The 13,754-nt window shown below is 43.4% G+C and overlaps 1 protein-coding gene across 2 annotated transcripts in view; it reads right to left on the bottom strand.

Annotated features, from left to right (window-relative positions):
• The window catches only part of SNX24 (sorting nexin 24), a 136,763-nt gene extending 128,000 nt beyond the window's left edge, over nucleotides 1-8,763 (bottom strand). The window contains exon 1 of one of the 2 annotated variants that reach the window (XM_045022058.1): nucleotides 8,656-8,763. Coding sequence is in view for 1 of the 2 variants with exons in the window: in XM_045022056.1 (XP_044877991.1) it covers nucleotides 8,207-8,266 (60 nt within the window). In the remaining variant the exon portion in view is untranslated. Of the gene's footprint in view, nucleotides 1-8,206; nucleotides 8,364-8,655 lie in introns of those variants that run through there. The other variant, XM_045022056.1, reaches the window with a different exon arrangement.
• Between the last annotated feature and the right edge of the window lie 4,991 nt (nucleotides 8,764-13,754).

Here is a 13,754-nt window from a genome sequence, read left to right as displayed (position 1 = left end):
TCTCTTTCAGGTATAGTCATCTTTGGTATAAACTGTCTCTAAGTCAGTTATATAGAGATCAACTGATTCGTATTGTCTTTAGAAATTAGAAATTAAACAATTGTGTTTCATAAGTAGTATTTTTCTGGAGTTACATTACTTTGACATTGATGTGCCAAATCCTGTTTATCTTCTTCCTCTTCCCAAATATCATCTACCTACAGTGCTGCTGGGACTGTCAGATGGAGAAATTGTACTCTATGACATTTAGATGCTTTCTTTGCATCTGTGACTATGAGAAAAAATGTCCAACTGTTGTTTAAGATGGACTCCATATTTGTGTCATTTTCTTGAAAATCCAATGGAATTGGAGCAAGTAATGTCTCCATTGCTGATTCACTATAACTTGTAACACTATGTCATATTTAGGGAGCTCTCAGAACATAGGCTGGTGGTGGAGAAGTCCCAGGACTTATTAATTTCGTGAACACTCAAGTCAGAATCAGTCTGCTCAGGCTTATGGCAATATCTTGTTCACACAGCTCAGAGGCTTAATAGAAGAGTTAGAATGCTACTTTTTCATAAACTAATTAGTATAATCACTCCTACAGAAATCAGCTTATAAAACCACTCAAGCCTTCCGCATTTGAAAAAAAAATGTACAGAGGATACAATCATGTAAGCAAGTATTTGCTAGCTTGGCTTCTCTACAGTCAGTCTTCATGCAGAGGAATATTCAGGTCTTCATTTCTTTGACTCTGATTCAGTCTTTTAAATGAAGGAATAAGAGCACAGATACACAATCTAAAGCATACTGTACACTGTAGTAGTTCCACACTTCCAAAAATGTAGAGTAAAGCTCAGCCATAATTAACTCATCAATAATTTTATAGGCAGGATAAAGGCTACAGACTTCTTTTAAAACCATCACAATATTTGAAGACATTATATGTTCATATCTATCTTGTTTCCACAAAATCTGTTACTTATAAGGAATTTGGGGAATAGTGTTAAAAAAAGTTAATTAAAAACACTGTAAGCATATGTGTCAGTCAAACATGACCTCTCTGCTCTACAACATATTTAAATGGATGTCATCTTGACCTGCAACATACCAATGTAAAAATTTTTGGTCAATATAAATCAAATATGCACTAATTTATTCAGCAGGTTTCCCAGTATCTGAATCAACATTAGAAATCTAACTAGTATTTGTTATTCTGTTATTGACAAAGGAAGCATATTTAAATGATAACAAGTACTCATGGGTGTCATTTTGAAGTTAAATTGTTCCCTAAGGATATCCTCAGTAAACATCTACATTTAAAGGTCATTCACTGCCAAATTATGAACAACTGTTGCATTTATTAGCACAGGCTCAATAGTTTGGAAGCTACAGTCATCAATTCAAACTGACAATGCGGTCTAATTGTCCCTTACTATTAAATGAGGAACACAGCCATTTTCCATAAGTTTTTTCACCATCTGGGGTGTACTTTCAATTCACTGAAGTATTATGGAAGACAGTCCCCTGACAAAATTGGGACATATCAAAGCCATTGCTTAATCATAATTTTTTGGAGAATTGTTTTAAAAGATAAATCAGAGAGAACAGGTCATATGTTTCAAGAGCTAAATTTTAGTTTGTGGAGTTGGAATGGGGGATGGACAACATAACAGTAATAAAATAGAAGTAGACCTTCCAGCACCTTGTCCATTTTCGCACTAATACACACAGTACATCCAGATCAGCTGCAGCATCAGCTGATAGCATAGCAAGGGAGATATTAATTTTGAAATAATCTAGGCTTCTACCCCTTATTATATGTATCCAATACCCCTTTCCAAACTTCACCTTGGTTGCGATATCCAAATCTCTATCCATCTTCACTATTTTAACCCATTTCTCATTTTCAGCTTGCTTCAGCCTCATCAACGCCTAACTCTGCCATAACTTTTTCCAACTCAGCATATTCAGGTATCTTGTAATTGGTAAAAAGTCATTTCACCCCAAATCCCAGCATCTCCATCCCACTCTGTATTCCAAATTTCATATTGGCCTCTCTTATAACCTACAGATTCAATGTGACCCTTAATTCTCATGCAACAGAATCACAGAACCATAGTTAGATGGGACTACAAGGTTTAACCCCCTGCCAAAATGCAGGAATTGTTTTGTCTAAACCATCCAGCACAGATGCCTATCCAGTCTCCTTTTGAAAACCTTCAGAGAAGGAGTTACCACAACCTCCCTAGACAGTCTGTTCTATTGTCCTACTGTTCTTACAGTTAGAAATTTCTTCCTGAGATTTAGATTAAATCTACTATGCTGTAGTTTGAATCCACTGTCTCTTGTACTGCCCTTTATGGCGAGAGAGAACAACTTTTCTCCATCTTTTTATGAGAGCCTTTCAAGTATTCAAAGACTGCTGTCATGTCTACCCATCCCCTCCCCCCCGCATCTCCTCTTTTCCAAATTCAACATACCAGTTCCTTCAGCCTCTGCTCATATGGGTTGCATTCCATCCCTCTGATCATCGTCATTCACTTCTGGATCCTTTCCAGTCTCTCTACATCCTTTCTATACAATGGTGGCAAAACTGGACACAGTACTCCAGCTGAGGCCAACCAGCGCTGAGTAGAGCGGTACTATCACTTCCCGTGACTTGCATGTTATGCCTTTGTTAAGGCTACCTAAAGTTGCATCTCCCTCCCCCTTTTTTTTTTTTTGCAATAAGACCAACAGAATGGAAGTAGACATGACTTGGCCACTGACACTTTTATATTCAGCAGTTCAGCAAACTGTGGCTTCCTGGATCAATGATCCTAGTCATGTCGCTTGACTTTTAAATAAATGTCTATAGTAACTGATTATCACCTATCATTACAGAAAGTGAAATTGTTTCCTATGGGACATTCATCCTCTTCAGGATCCATTCTTCTGTCTATTAAAAAAAGAGCTTTCTGTTGCACCTTGTAGCCATGATATCCATCACTGTCTACTAAGCTATAAGGTTTCCAGACAATGCTGCCACTCCCCATTGTCACACTGACCATTACTTAGCCATTGGCCCCTATTCCTGAAGCTCCCAGCTATACATCCTTATATACCAGGCTCATGTGGTCATATCAGCAGGACAATCTCTCATACTGTGAAGCTTTAGGGAGATTCATCCATTCTGGACCACTCTTTAGTGAACCATGGATAAAGGATTGGGTCCATCGCACAAATACATAAGGCAAACAGACACCCACTGCACAATTATTGGTTCACATGTCCCACCAATGAGGCTAGATTTAACTGTGTTTTCTCTTACAGATTTTTTTTTTTTAAACAGCAATCAAAATTATTTGTGTGTCTAAGTATCTGGATGGATCTCTGAGGAACCTAATGGATTGGTGCGAATGGATACAGCATTGTGTTGCCAACTACAACAGAGCAAGAACCAGTTGAGCACTTTGTGAACAGTTAGCCAGGAGATGAGGAAATGTGACGGGAAACCTGACAAGTTATTACAAACAGAAGTGTAGATTATATTACTACTACTTTGTACTCTCTTATATAGCATCTCCCATCTAAGAATTCCAATGTGTTTTATAGGTTGTATTAAGCCTCAGAACACCTCAGTGGCGTAGAGACTTATTGTTATTCCTCATGGGGAAAGAGACACAGATGTCAGATGCCAGGTCACATATGTCAAACATTCTGAAACTGAACTTTGTACAAAGTAATAAAGTCTATCCTTTGGTAAAAATGCTTCTAAATTGGTAAAAGTTTATGCAAATTCTTAAGGATTCTTATACCATTGCTACTAAAACAGAGCCTGATTTTCAGCTGAGCACTCAAAAACGAGGGCCAAATCAAGGTAACCTAGATCACTAAACACACTACATATCCCAACACTATATTTTGGTTAAACTCTCCCTTCCCTCCTAGGTGTAGCAATAGGGGCTTCTCTTCCCTTGGGAGCATCAGGGATAGCAGTTGGGATTCCCTCTTTCCCATGGAGAATTGGGGTGGGGTAGGCCAGTACTTACGCTTTGCCTGCTGGGGTATCTGCCTGGGTGGGTGGGCAAGGCCTGCTGCACTCTTCTCCTCCTCCCACACAGAGACCTCCAATGTAATAGTTTAGGCATACTGTTTGGGAGGGGGGTAGAGTGGAGGAGGTAAGCCTTGAAGTTACCATCGCATTGAGATCAATGAGGCAGTTTGCCCCTCCCTCTCAGAGCAATTGCTCCCTGGGGCTGGGATGAACTACCCAAATTTTAACAAACAATGATTGAGCATACAGAAACAACTTTGTTGTCAGAAGGAATTTGAACCTGGGATCTTAAAACACCAAGTTATAATTTCCTGGCTTTGAAACGTGTTGTTGTGGAGTTCCGTTTTGTTTTCTTTTGTAACTGTAACAGTCTAGTACTTTTTGCTAAAGTCTAAATTTCTTTAAGAATGTTCATTGTCCAAAATTAACTGTCTTAAAATTATTCCAAAAAGGAGGGAGTCTTCCTCCCAATCTAAGAGTCTTGGTAGGGCTGCAGGAGTCAAGACATGAACTTAAAAGCTAAAATAATTAATATTTCTCCCTACATCCATCTGTTTTCAGGTGAATGAAACAACACTGAAGAAACAGAATAAGTAGGAAGCATAGCTGCAAAGTTTTGTTCAGTTCCATATGTGGCATTTACACAAATTATTGAATAAGCTAGTTTGCATAGTTGTAAATATACAACAACAAATTCTGGCTTCAGTGCTCATGCAACCTTGGAAAATGAAGCCTTCTGTTTATCTCCAGGGCAGTATCGGGGCAAGCTTTACACACACGCACTGCCCTGGCAGTATGCCTGACCTTGTGTGGGTTGGCGGAGGGGAGGTGGGGGGGGAGGAGTAGAACTTCGCCTAGAGGTAACAGGGGTAGTTTAGTCTCCATGGCCTCTCTAATACGTCCACCAGTTAGTGCAAAGTCTGGTGATTTTTGGAGGTGAATCAAAAAGATAATAAAGGGGCCACCAACATCCATTAGATGGGAAAAACTTTTTAATCCCCATTGCGTTGGGCTGGATTCCTACTGGTGAGTGACAGGCAAAATGCAATGAAGTTCATTACCTATGTCCTCGGGAAGTCAGTGCCTTAGTATGTGCTAATTTTATACTTTCAAGACTGAGGTTTGTTTTCTAGAAAGATAAGTTTATTATATTAAGTTCTGATTTGTTTGGAGCTTACACAAGATAGGGTCTTCCAGTCTCTGCGTATGCAAGCAACATCTCTTCACACTGCTCTCAGATATTATAGGATTTGTTTGTAGAAGACTCTCTCATGTTGTTGCTGAAAGGGCAGATCCCATTAACCAAAACACAATATACTCAAAATATATCATCATTAGGGCTGCAGGTTTGCCACAACATTTTTTTTTTAAATCAAAAACCACGGAACAGTCACAGCTTACGAAATTATTATGACAGCTCTGTGATTTTTGATAGAAAGTGCCTTCCCCCTGGCCTCACTGAGGAGCACTGACCAACCTCAGCAGTACCCTCTGCCCCAGCACAACAACCTGAAGGGCTGGGGAGAGAGCCCATCCCACATTCTCTCCTGGCAGCAGTCGCTCCTACAGCTCCTGTCCCATAGGGTTGGGCTGGGGTCGGGCCCAGCGTTCAACTTTGGGCACTGTGACCTAGCACACAGGGTCACAGGTTTGATTCCCCCCATCTTCCTGTCTTGACAGAGGGGCAGGTGAGCCAAGCCAGTGGCACTGCTACTCTATACACTAGGTTGCAATGCCTGCATTGAGGCACTACATCCAGATCTATGGGACAGGAGCTGCAGGAACCTCTGCTGTGGGATGAGTGACGGACAAACAGGAAAATCATGCTGTGACATTTTCCCACCATGACAAACCTGCAGCCATAATAATCATCATCATCATGAAGGCAAATCCCAAAGGAAAGACATAGCCTCCTGGCAGATTGAGCATCACCTGGATCGGTATCTAGCTACAACAATAAAACAAATACTAACATAATGTCCAAATTCATCTCTAAATGTTCTGCAATATAAAATCATTTCAACAATTATATAAAGCTATTGTGAGGCTAATCAGCCACAGCTGAATTCACAACACAAAACTCTACTACTTCATCTATAGAAAGTGTGTTATCCTCAACAAGCAGCCTAGAGAGGGGGAGACAACACACATTTGATCGATCACTGGGTAACCCAACCATTTTTGTCAATTAGCACTAGAATGATGGGTCCCAGGATTCATTGGTTCTATTCCTGACTCTCAGAGCAGAGTACGTTCGGGTGGTTAGAGACAGCATAGCAAAGTGTAACAACACTCCTATCTGGGTCACCAGTAGGGACTGAACCTGGGATCTCTGGATCTAAAAGCATGAACTTCTATCATGTGATCTGGTACTATACCAATCATCATGCAAGTATTAGTGGACTCAAACCTCTGTATATGATCTAGCCATAGGGGGGCAAAAATTCATAGTGTGTTGGTATGAGTTAGATAAGCGTATAATTTGGCCCACTTCATCTGAAAGCCAGTGTTGAAAATGGATGAGACTTATTCCCCTCCCCCCACCCCACTCCCAGCTATGCTTCCAGTGACCTTGTGCGATCTTTCAGTTACCTTAGCTGTAAAATGAGCAAAGATGCTTGCCACCCCTAAGGTAGGTGTATGAGACCTTCATTAATAATAGGTGTGAGGTGCACAAAAATACTAAGAACAGTGAGCAAAATTGCTGAGAGTTGAACCCAAGGTAGCTTGGTTTGTAGCTTAAGGTGCTTACCCCTAAACTACAGAGTACTACTTGGAGGCATCTCTCTCTATTTTACCAGTTGCGTGGGAATGAGAGACAAGGCTACAGCATGTGTCACCAACACACAAAATACATGACATTTAGCAGGCCCAAGGAAGATGAGAATATAGATTCTCTGACAAAAGTGAGAAAATCAACGGTAATCTTGTAACAGACAATGGAAGTTTAAATGTTGCAAAATTAGGTGGCATTATTGGGAAATAAATCATTAGGAGTCTGAGAGCTGCAACTAATTGGCACAATAATCATGATGATGATGATGATGCCTGCCTCCGTTGGCCACTTGTTAAATTTTCCAACAAGCACTTTTGTGCTCTTCCATCTTGCCCCGTATGCTTGGGAGGAGCTCCCCATAAACATCCACAAAGCAAACCTCATTATTCTCTTTCAAATCCCTTATTAAATGTTTCTTTTCCACAATGCCTACAAAAAAATTGACAGTGGTTGGGCCTCCGGTGTGCTGAGATCATACATAAGAACGGCCATACCGGGTCAGACCAAAGGTCCATCTAGCCCAGTATCCTGTCTTACGACAGTGGCCAACGCCAGGTGCCCCAGAGGGAATGAACAGAACAGATACTCATCAAGTGATCCATCCCCTGTTGCCCATTCCCAGCTTCTGGCAAACAGAGGCTAGGGACACCATTCCTGCCCATTCTGGCTAAATTAGCCATTGATGGACCATAGCTTATCGTGTTGTCCAATAATGCCGCACTGTTTCTTTGTACTCCCCCATCTGTCCGGATCCATCTGTTGTCACTTTTCTTATACTTATACTTTTTGTTCTGTGTGTGTGTACAACGAGTAGCACATCGGAGTCTTGAGCCCCACTTAGTGCTCACAGGCACTACTGTAATACAGTTAATGAATAAATAACAGTTACAATAAAACAGAGACTGCAGCTGTCTGCATTGCTGGTAGGGTTGTGCATAAGACAGGCTTCCCAGCCTGCCATGCTCCATCTCCTCTTACCCGGCAGTTCTCAGCAAGCCACCGACCTGAGCAGCCAGCCCGCATATGGATATCAAATGGCACCAGGGTGCTGTGCCCTGCCTCACTCCAAGGGGCCGGCCCTATGCGTCTATGAAAAGAGGCAGCATATGGAAAGGACAGCTGCGAGCTGCCTGGCCAGGGGCCTCCCAGTGGGTGCCAGCCATGCGCTGGCTCTTTACGCCACCCTCGGCGATGCCAGCCAGCTGTCTGGCTGCACGTCCTCCAGCAGCCCAGGGTCCCAGCGGGGGTGCCCAGGCCGGGCGGGGAGGCAGAGACCCGCCACCGGTGGGGATGGGGCCTCGGCCCCTTAGGGAGAGCCATGCAGTGACGGTGCTGGGCACCAGCCGCACGCAGCCCGCCCCACCACGCTGCCGAGCCCGCGGCCCCGGGCCCCCGCTCGGCCCCTCACCGTGTACCCTCGCTCCAGCTCGCTCTCCTCGTAGCGGAAGGACGGGATGTAAAGCTCCATGGCGCGCGCGGGCCGGGCCGGGCCAGCGGGGGGAGCCGGGCACCGCAGCGCGCCAGGGCAGCAGCAGCTCCCCGGGACCGAGCCAGCTGCGAGCGAGTCACGTGACGCGCCGGGAGCCCACATGACGCCAGTACGCGGCGGGGGGGCGGGCAAGGCCCCCAGCGCAGCAGCCGGCCCGGAGCGGGGGCGACGCGGGGCCTCGGGCGCGCGAGCCAGGCAGCCCTGTGCCGCTCGCGACCTGCCCAGCCAGGGAGCTGGAGCCGGAGCCGGCCCCTGGGCTCAGCCAGCCCGTGGCTGCGGCAGGCGGCCCCTCGGCATGCTCGGTCCCTGTCCAAAACACTCCGCTCCGCCACAGGGGATCCCGGCTAGCGGCTCGGCGCTCAGGGTACCTGCCGGGCGGCCACAGCTGGCGGCGATATCCACCCTCCTGCCAGGCCATCAGCTCCCCCGGCTTCTCCTCACTGTGCGCAAATGGGTGCGCTCGGCCTTTAGCGTCTCCAGCCGCCACCGAGGTCAGCATGGGGTGCTGATTAAGAGCCTGTGGCTCACTCAGTTCCCCTCTTCCTGTCATCAGGATAAATGTGATGCTGCTTTTTCCCTTCCATAGGTTTTTTTCCCTTAGTTGCCTTTTTGTTCCTTCTCCGTCCCCCCAAAGCTACTCGAGAGCCTCTCCTTTGTAAGCCAGCCATGGAAACAAGAGTTGTTACCGCCTAACACTGAAATGTGCAAAAGTGGATTTTGGCAACTGCTGCCCTTGAAGTCAGTTTTGCCCCAGTGCCGGTCATCTGTTTCTGCTGACCAGATGTGCCGATTTTAAAGAGACAGTCCCAATATTTGGGCCTTTTTCTTATATAGGCTCCTATTACCCCACACCCCCATCCCGATTTTTCATATTTGTTATCTAGTCACCCTACTTCTGTTTGCTCTCAAATCCAGTGCTGGTTGGCATAATTGCTGTAGCAACCAGTTGTGATATCCTATAGAGGAATAAACAGATGACTTTCTAAACAAACAATATTGTTTTTATGTACCTGCTTTAGTAATAGCAAAGAAACCCAAACAAAAACAACCTGTAGCGTAGTATCAAAGGTATCTCCACATAGGTGTTTTCTATGATACCTTAAATTAGTAGACATTAAATTTCTCTTTAACATCTCATTCTTACCTATACACTTGCATGTTGAGCAAGTCCAGGCACAACTTGCAAGAGGAACAGTAAAGCGAAATACAGAAAGTCACAAGTAGGATAGACTAAGAAAAGCAAGTTTAAGAGTTTCCTAAGAGGCATCAGTAGCTCTTTGATAAATAGAAGGTAATAGATAGCAGCTATTGTCCCAAAACAATACTCCTGTATCCTGTTGAATCTTTCACTGGCCATACTACCTCCTGGCACCATTTTCAGTTTACTGTTGGCTCTAGATCAAGGTCACCTGATTCACATGGCTACCCATGCATGAAAGGTGACAAGCAAATCAGTAAACAGTTGGAGTTTTAACACTCTATTCAAGAATCAAACCAGGATAACAGTTACAACCTTTGACTTTTAAATTGTTTACAATTCACATTCTGCTTTGAGGGAAAAAGGTCCTCTTTGGCTGGAAAGGCTCTTGATAATTTTTTGTTAATTATTTTTAACCATACACGAGGCAGCTTATTTTGGTTTATAAAGTGTGAGTATATTGGTTTCTAGGCCCAGGTACAAGAACTATAAAATCACATACTGTATACTGAACTAAAATCAATTAACAATAAAGGACTCTCTCCTCCACCTCTATCTTCCATAGGGGAAGAAATCTCATCCACTATTCAAACTGTCTTCAGAAAATAGATATGCCGTGCAACATGCAATAAAGAATCATTTTTTAACTCTGTTGCGCTAATCAGGAAGGAGAAGGGAGCAAAGTCTCTTCAGAGCACCCTTTTCACCAGTCCAACAAACCTAGAGAGCATCTGCCTGAACATTCCAGATCTTAGCTGCAGGCATAGAGCACAGAGTCAGGAAAAAATTCTGGCCAGGAGCTTTCCTGTTGACTTCAGTGAATGTCAGGAGCTGTAGTCGCTAAAATACACAAAACCCAAACAATTTAGTTCATTTCATTTGTAAACTGAGACCAAGTGTGTCTGCTTTAAACAGATCCATTAAATTATGATTGTTTTGTACAGATGAGGAAAAAGTGGATTGTATTCTGAAACATTTTGAATAATCAATTCTCCTGTCTGATGAAACTTCCATTAAAATGTCAGTTTTGCTCTACTGAACAAAATACAAAGGAAGGAGCAGATGTTTATTCATTTGAGAGATTAATTTCATACAAACAAAATTTAGCCCAAAAGCAAATATCTGAATTGATGACAACGTAAATTTTGGAGGCAAGATCTAAGTGAAATATTAGATGCATTTGATGTATCTCCATGCTGCTTTGTAGCTAACAGTTTACATTGCACTTTTCTCTCCCTTATGCAAACCTTACTAGCCCCAAACATCAGCCATCCATCTTGGGGCAATAGAAGACAACAACCACCCCACAAGCTCACAGGAATCATAGACGCAGATGACAGTCTATATTACCTTTCCTCTTTACAATTATGACAACTTAACAGACTTGAGCGTGTGCGCACACACTTTTGTTTCCAAATTTCTCATTAGAAAAGTGGTCGGGTCATTTTCCTCACTGTTCTCACTTATCTTTGGAGTTTTCCTGTAATGGTTGCATTTATATAGCATGTTAACCCTATGCCCTTGCAGTGCTCTGGTTTCTATATAATGAAATAAAAACAAATTGAAATACAATAATATTGTTGCAAAAAAAAAAACCCACCCCTATTAACTTTCAAACAAATCAAAGTAAATGATTTAAGTATTCATACCACATCTATCACCATATCTCAGCGCCAAGATGATCATGTGTGAAGTTACCTTAGTAAGATGATCTAGTGAGCCACCTCTTTATTTATCCCCTCTATCTTTTTCCCTTGTTGTGGAAAAGCTAACCTGAAGTGTGTTTTACACTTTGCTCTGGAAGGAAAGATCTGTGGCCAAGAGAGTCAAAGACAAAACCAGGATAAAAATATTTAAATATTACACATTAAACATCTATACAATATAACAATACACAGTAAGCACTCACCTGAAATCCGGGCTGCTAAATTTATTGACCATTCCCCTCTGCACAATGGTAGTACCTGAACTATGTACTGGACTGTAGACTAGAAGCTGTAGTAATGGCTATAGAGCAGGGGTCGGCAACCTTTCAGAAGTGGTGTGCCAAGTCTTCATTGATTCACTCTAATTTAAGGTTTCGCGTACTAGTTAATATATTTTAACTTTTTTAGAAGGTCTCTTTCTATAAGTCTATAATAAATAACTAAACTATTGTTGTTTGTAAAGTAAATAAGGTTTTTAAAATGTTTAAGAAGCTTCATTTAAAATTAAATTAAAATGCAGAGCCCCTGGACTGGTGGCCAGGACCCAGGCAGTGTGAGTGTCACTGAAAATCAGCTTGCGGCTGACAGAAATCCATTCCCATCCCGTATGGGCTACCTGCTACTGAGGTATTTGGAAGGATTTATATTGTAGCTAATTTAATCCAATTTTTTCTAGCCTCATAAATATTAAACACACAGCAATGGAAAAGGTAAGCTATGTAACAAATCTAAACAGTCCCCAAATTTAGCAGTATAAGATACCTTAATGAGAATAATTTTTATGGTATCCAGGATTCTTCAGAAATGTTAAGCCCTGAAACACCTATAACCGACTTCTAAGTTTTATTCTGATCTCAAGTGATGTACAACATAAATGATTCAATTGATGTCAGAGTTATTACACCAGGGTGAAACTAGTACAAGAGTTTTGTTGCATGGCATTATTTGTGGTTTGTCAGTCATTTACTGATAATTTAGAAGGGCTACCTTTCTTCCTCCTAAAAGCAACAGAAAGGCTACTTTATTTTCCTCCCAAGAGCAATACAGTTCACTAATGAGAAAAGTGGTTTTGAGACATTAATCCAGTTGCAAATTCAATGGTATATCATCAGCCAAGAGGAAAAAGGAAAATTATATGGTGAGCAGAATTTGAGTGAGAGGCATTAATATATTCTGGAATATTAAGTATTCAGTTTTCACAGTATATCATTCATTAGCATGCAAAGCTTTTAAATTATAATTTAACATAGAAATCAGGGTTTCTCCACATGGCTGACAGACCTGAAATTGTCTTGGTTTACTACTAGCAACACATTTAGGGAACAAGAAGCCAAAAGGACATAATTTATATGACCTGTACTGCTAAAAAAGACGGTTACTCACCGTAGTAACTGTTGTTCTTCAAGATGTGTTGCTCCTATCCATTCCAGTTAGGTGTGCGCGCCGCGCGTGCACGGCTCTTCAGAAGATTTTTACCCTAGCAACTCCGGCGGGCCGGCTGGGCGCCCCCTGGAGTGGCGCCGCTATAGCGCAGGATATATACCCCAGCCGGCCCGTCCGCTCCTCAGTTCCTTCTTGCCGGCTACTCCGACAGTGGGGAAGGAGGTCGGGTCTGGAATGGATAGGAGCAACACATCTCGAAGAACAACAGTTACTACGGTGAGTAACCGTCTTTTCTTCTTCGAGTGATTGCTCCTATGCATTCCAGTTAGGTGATTCCCAAGCCTTACGTAGGCGGTGGGGTCGGAGATAGATGTTGCAGAACGCAACCGCTAAGCCAAAGGCTGCATCAGCTCTGGACTCCTGGACCAATGAGGCAAAGGTGTGGACCGAGGACCAGGTAGGTGTACAACACATCCCCCGAAAGGGTATGCGAGCCAGGAAGGCAGCTGAGAAGCGTGAGCCCTGGCGGAATGTGCAGCAAGGTGGCTCTATGGAACATGGGCCAAAACAGAGGAGGTGCAGATGCACAACGTCATTGAAGATGAAATCCTCTAGGAGGAGACAGGTATGCCCTTCGTCCGGTATGCCGGTACGCTGAAGGTTTTGGGGGCGTTACGAGAGGGCTCTGTCCGCTAGATATAGACGGCGGACGCCCTACGGATGTCGAAGGAGGGCAACCGTTGCTCTCCTTGCAAAGAGAGTGGCTTCGGAAAGAAGACCGGAAGGAAGATATCCTGGTAGATATAAAAGGCCGACACCTCCTTAGGGAGGCAGGTCGGACGTGATAATAACTGCCCTTGTCCTTGAGGAACACAGTATACCTTGGGCCTATTGTGAGAGTCTGAAGCTCGGAGACTCGTCTGACCGCAGGAAAGGCTACAGGAAAACTGTCTTGCAGGACAGGTATATCAATGAGCATGTTGACATAGGGCTCGAATAGGGCAGTCATAAAACTGGTTAGAACCAGATTGAAGAGCCAGGTTTATGGCGGGGCCCCACTGGGGGGGAGGTATAAACGCTCCAAGCCTGAGGAACCAGATGGAATGGAGCGGGACCTCGGCGGGAGAAACATTGCGCGTTTCGGAGCAGCAGGAGAAACGCTTCCACTTGGCCAGATACT

Source organism: Mauremys mutica, chromosome 6 (assembly GCF_020497125.1).
Source record: "Mauremys mutica isolate MM-2020 ecotype Southern chromosome 6, ASM2049712v1, whole genome shotgun sequence".
In the NCBI taxonomy this organism is placed as follows: Eukaryota; Metazoa; Chordata; order Testudines; family Geoemydidae; genus Mauremys; species Mauremys mutica.
The sequence above is the reverse complement of the archived record's forward strand: the minus strand, read 5'-3'. Positions and strand labels throughout refer to the sequence as shown.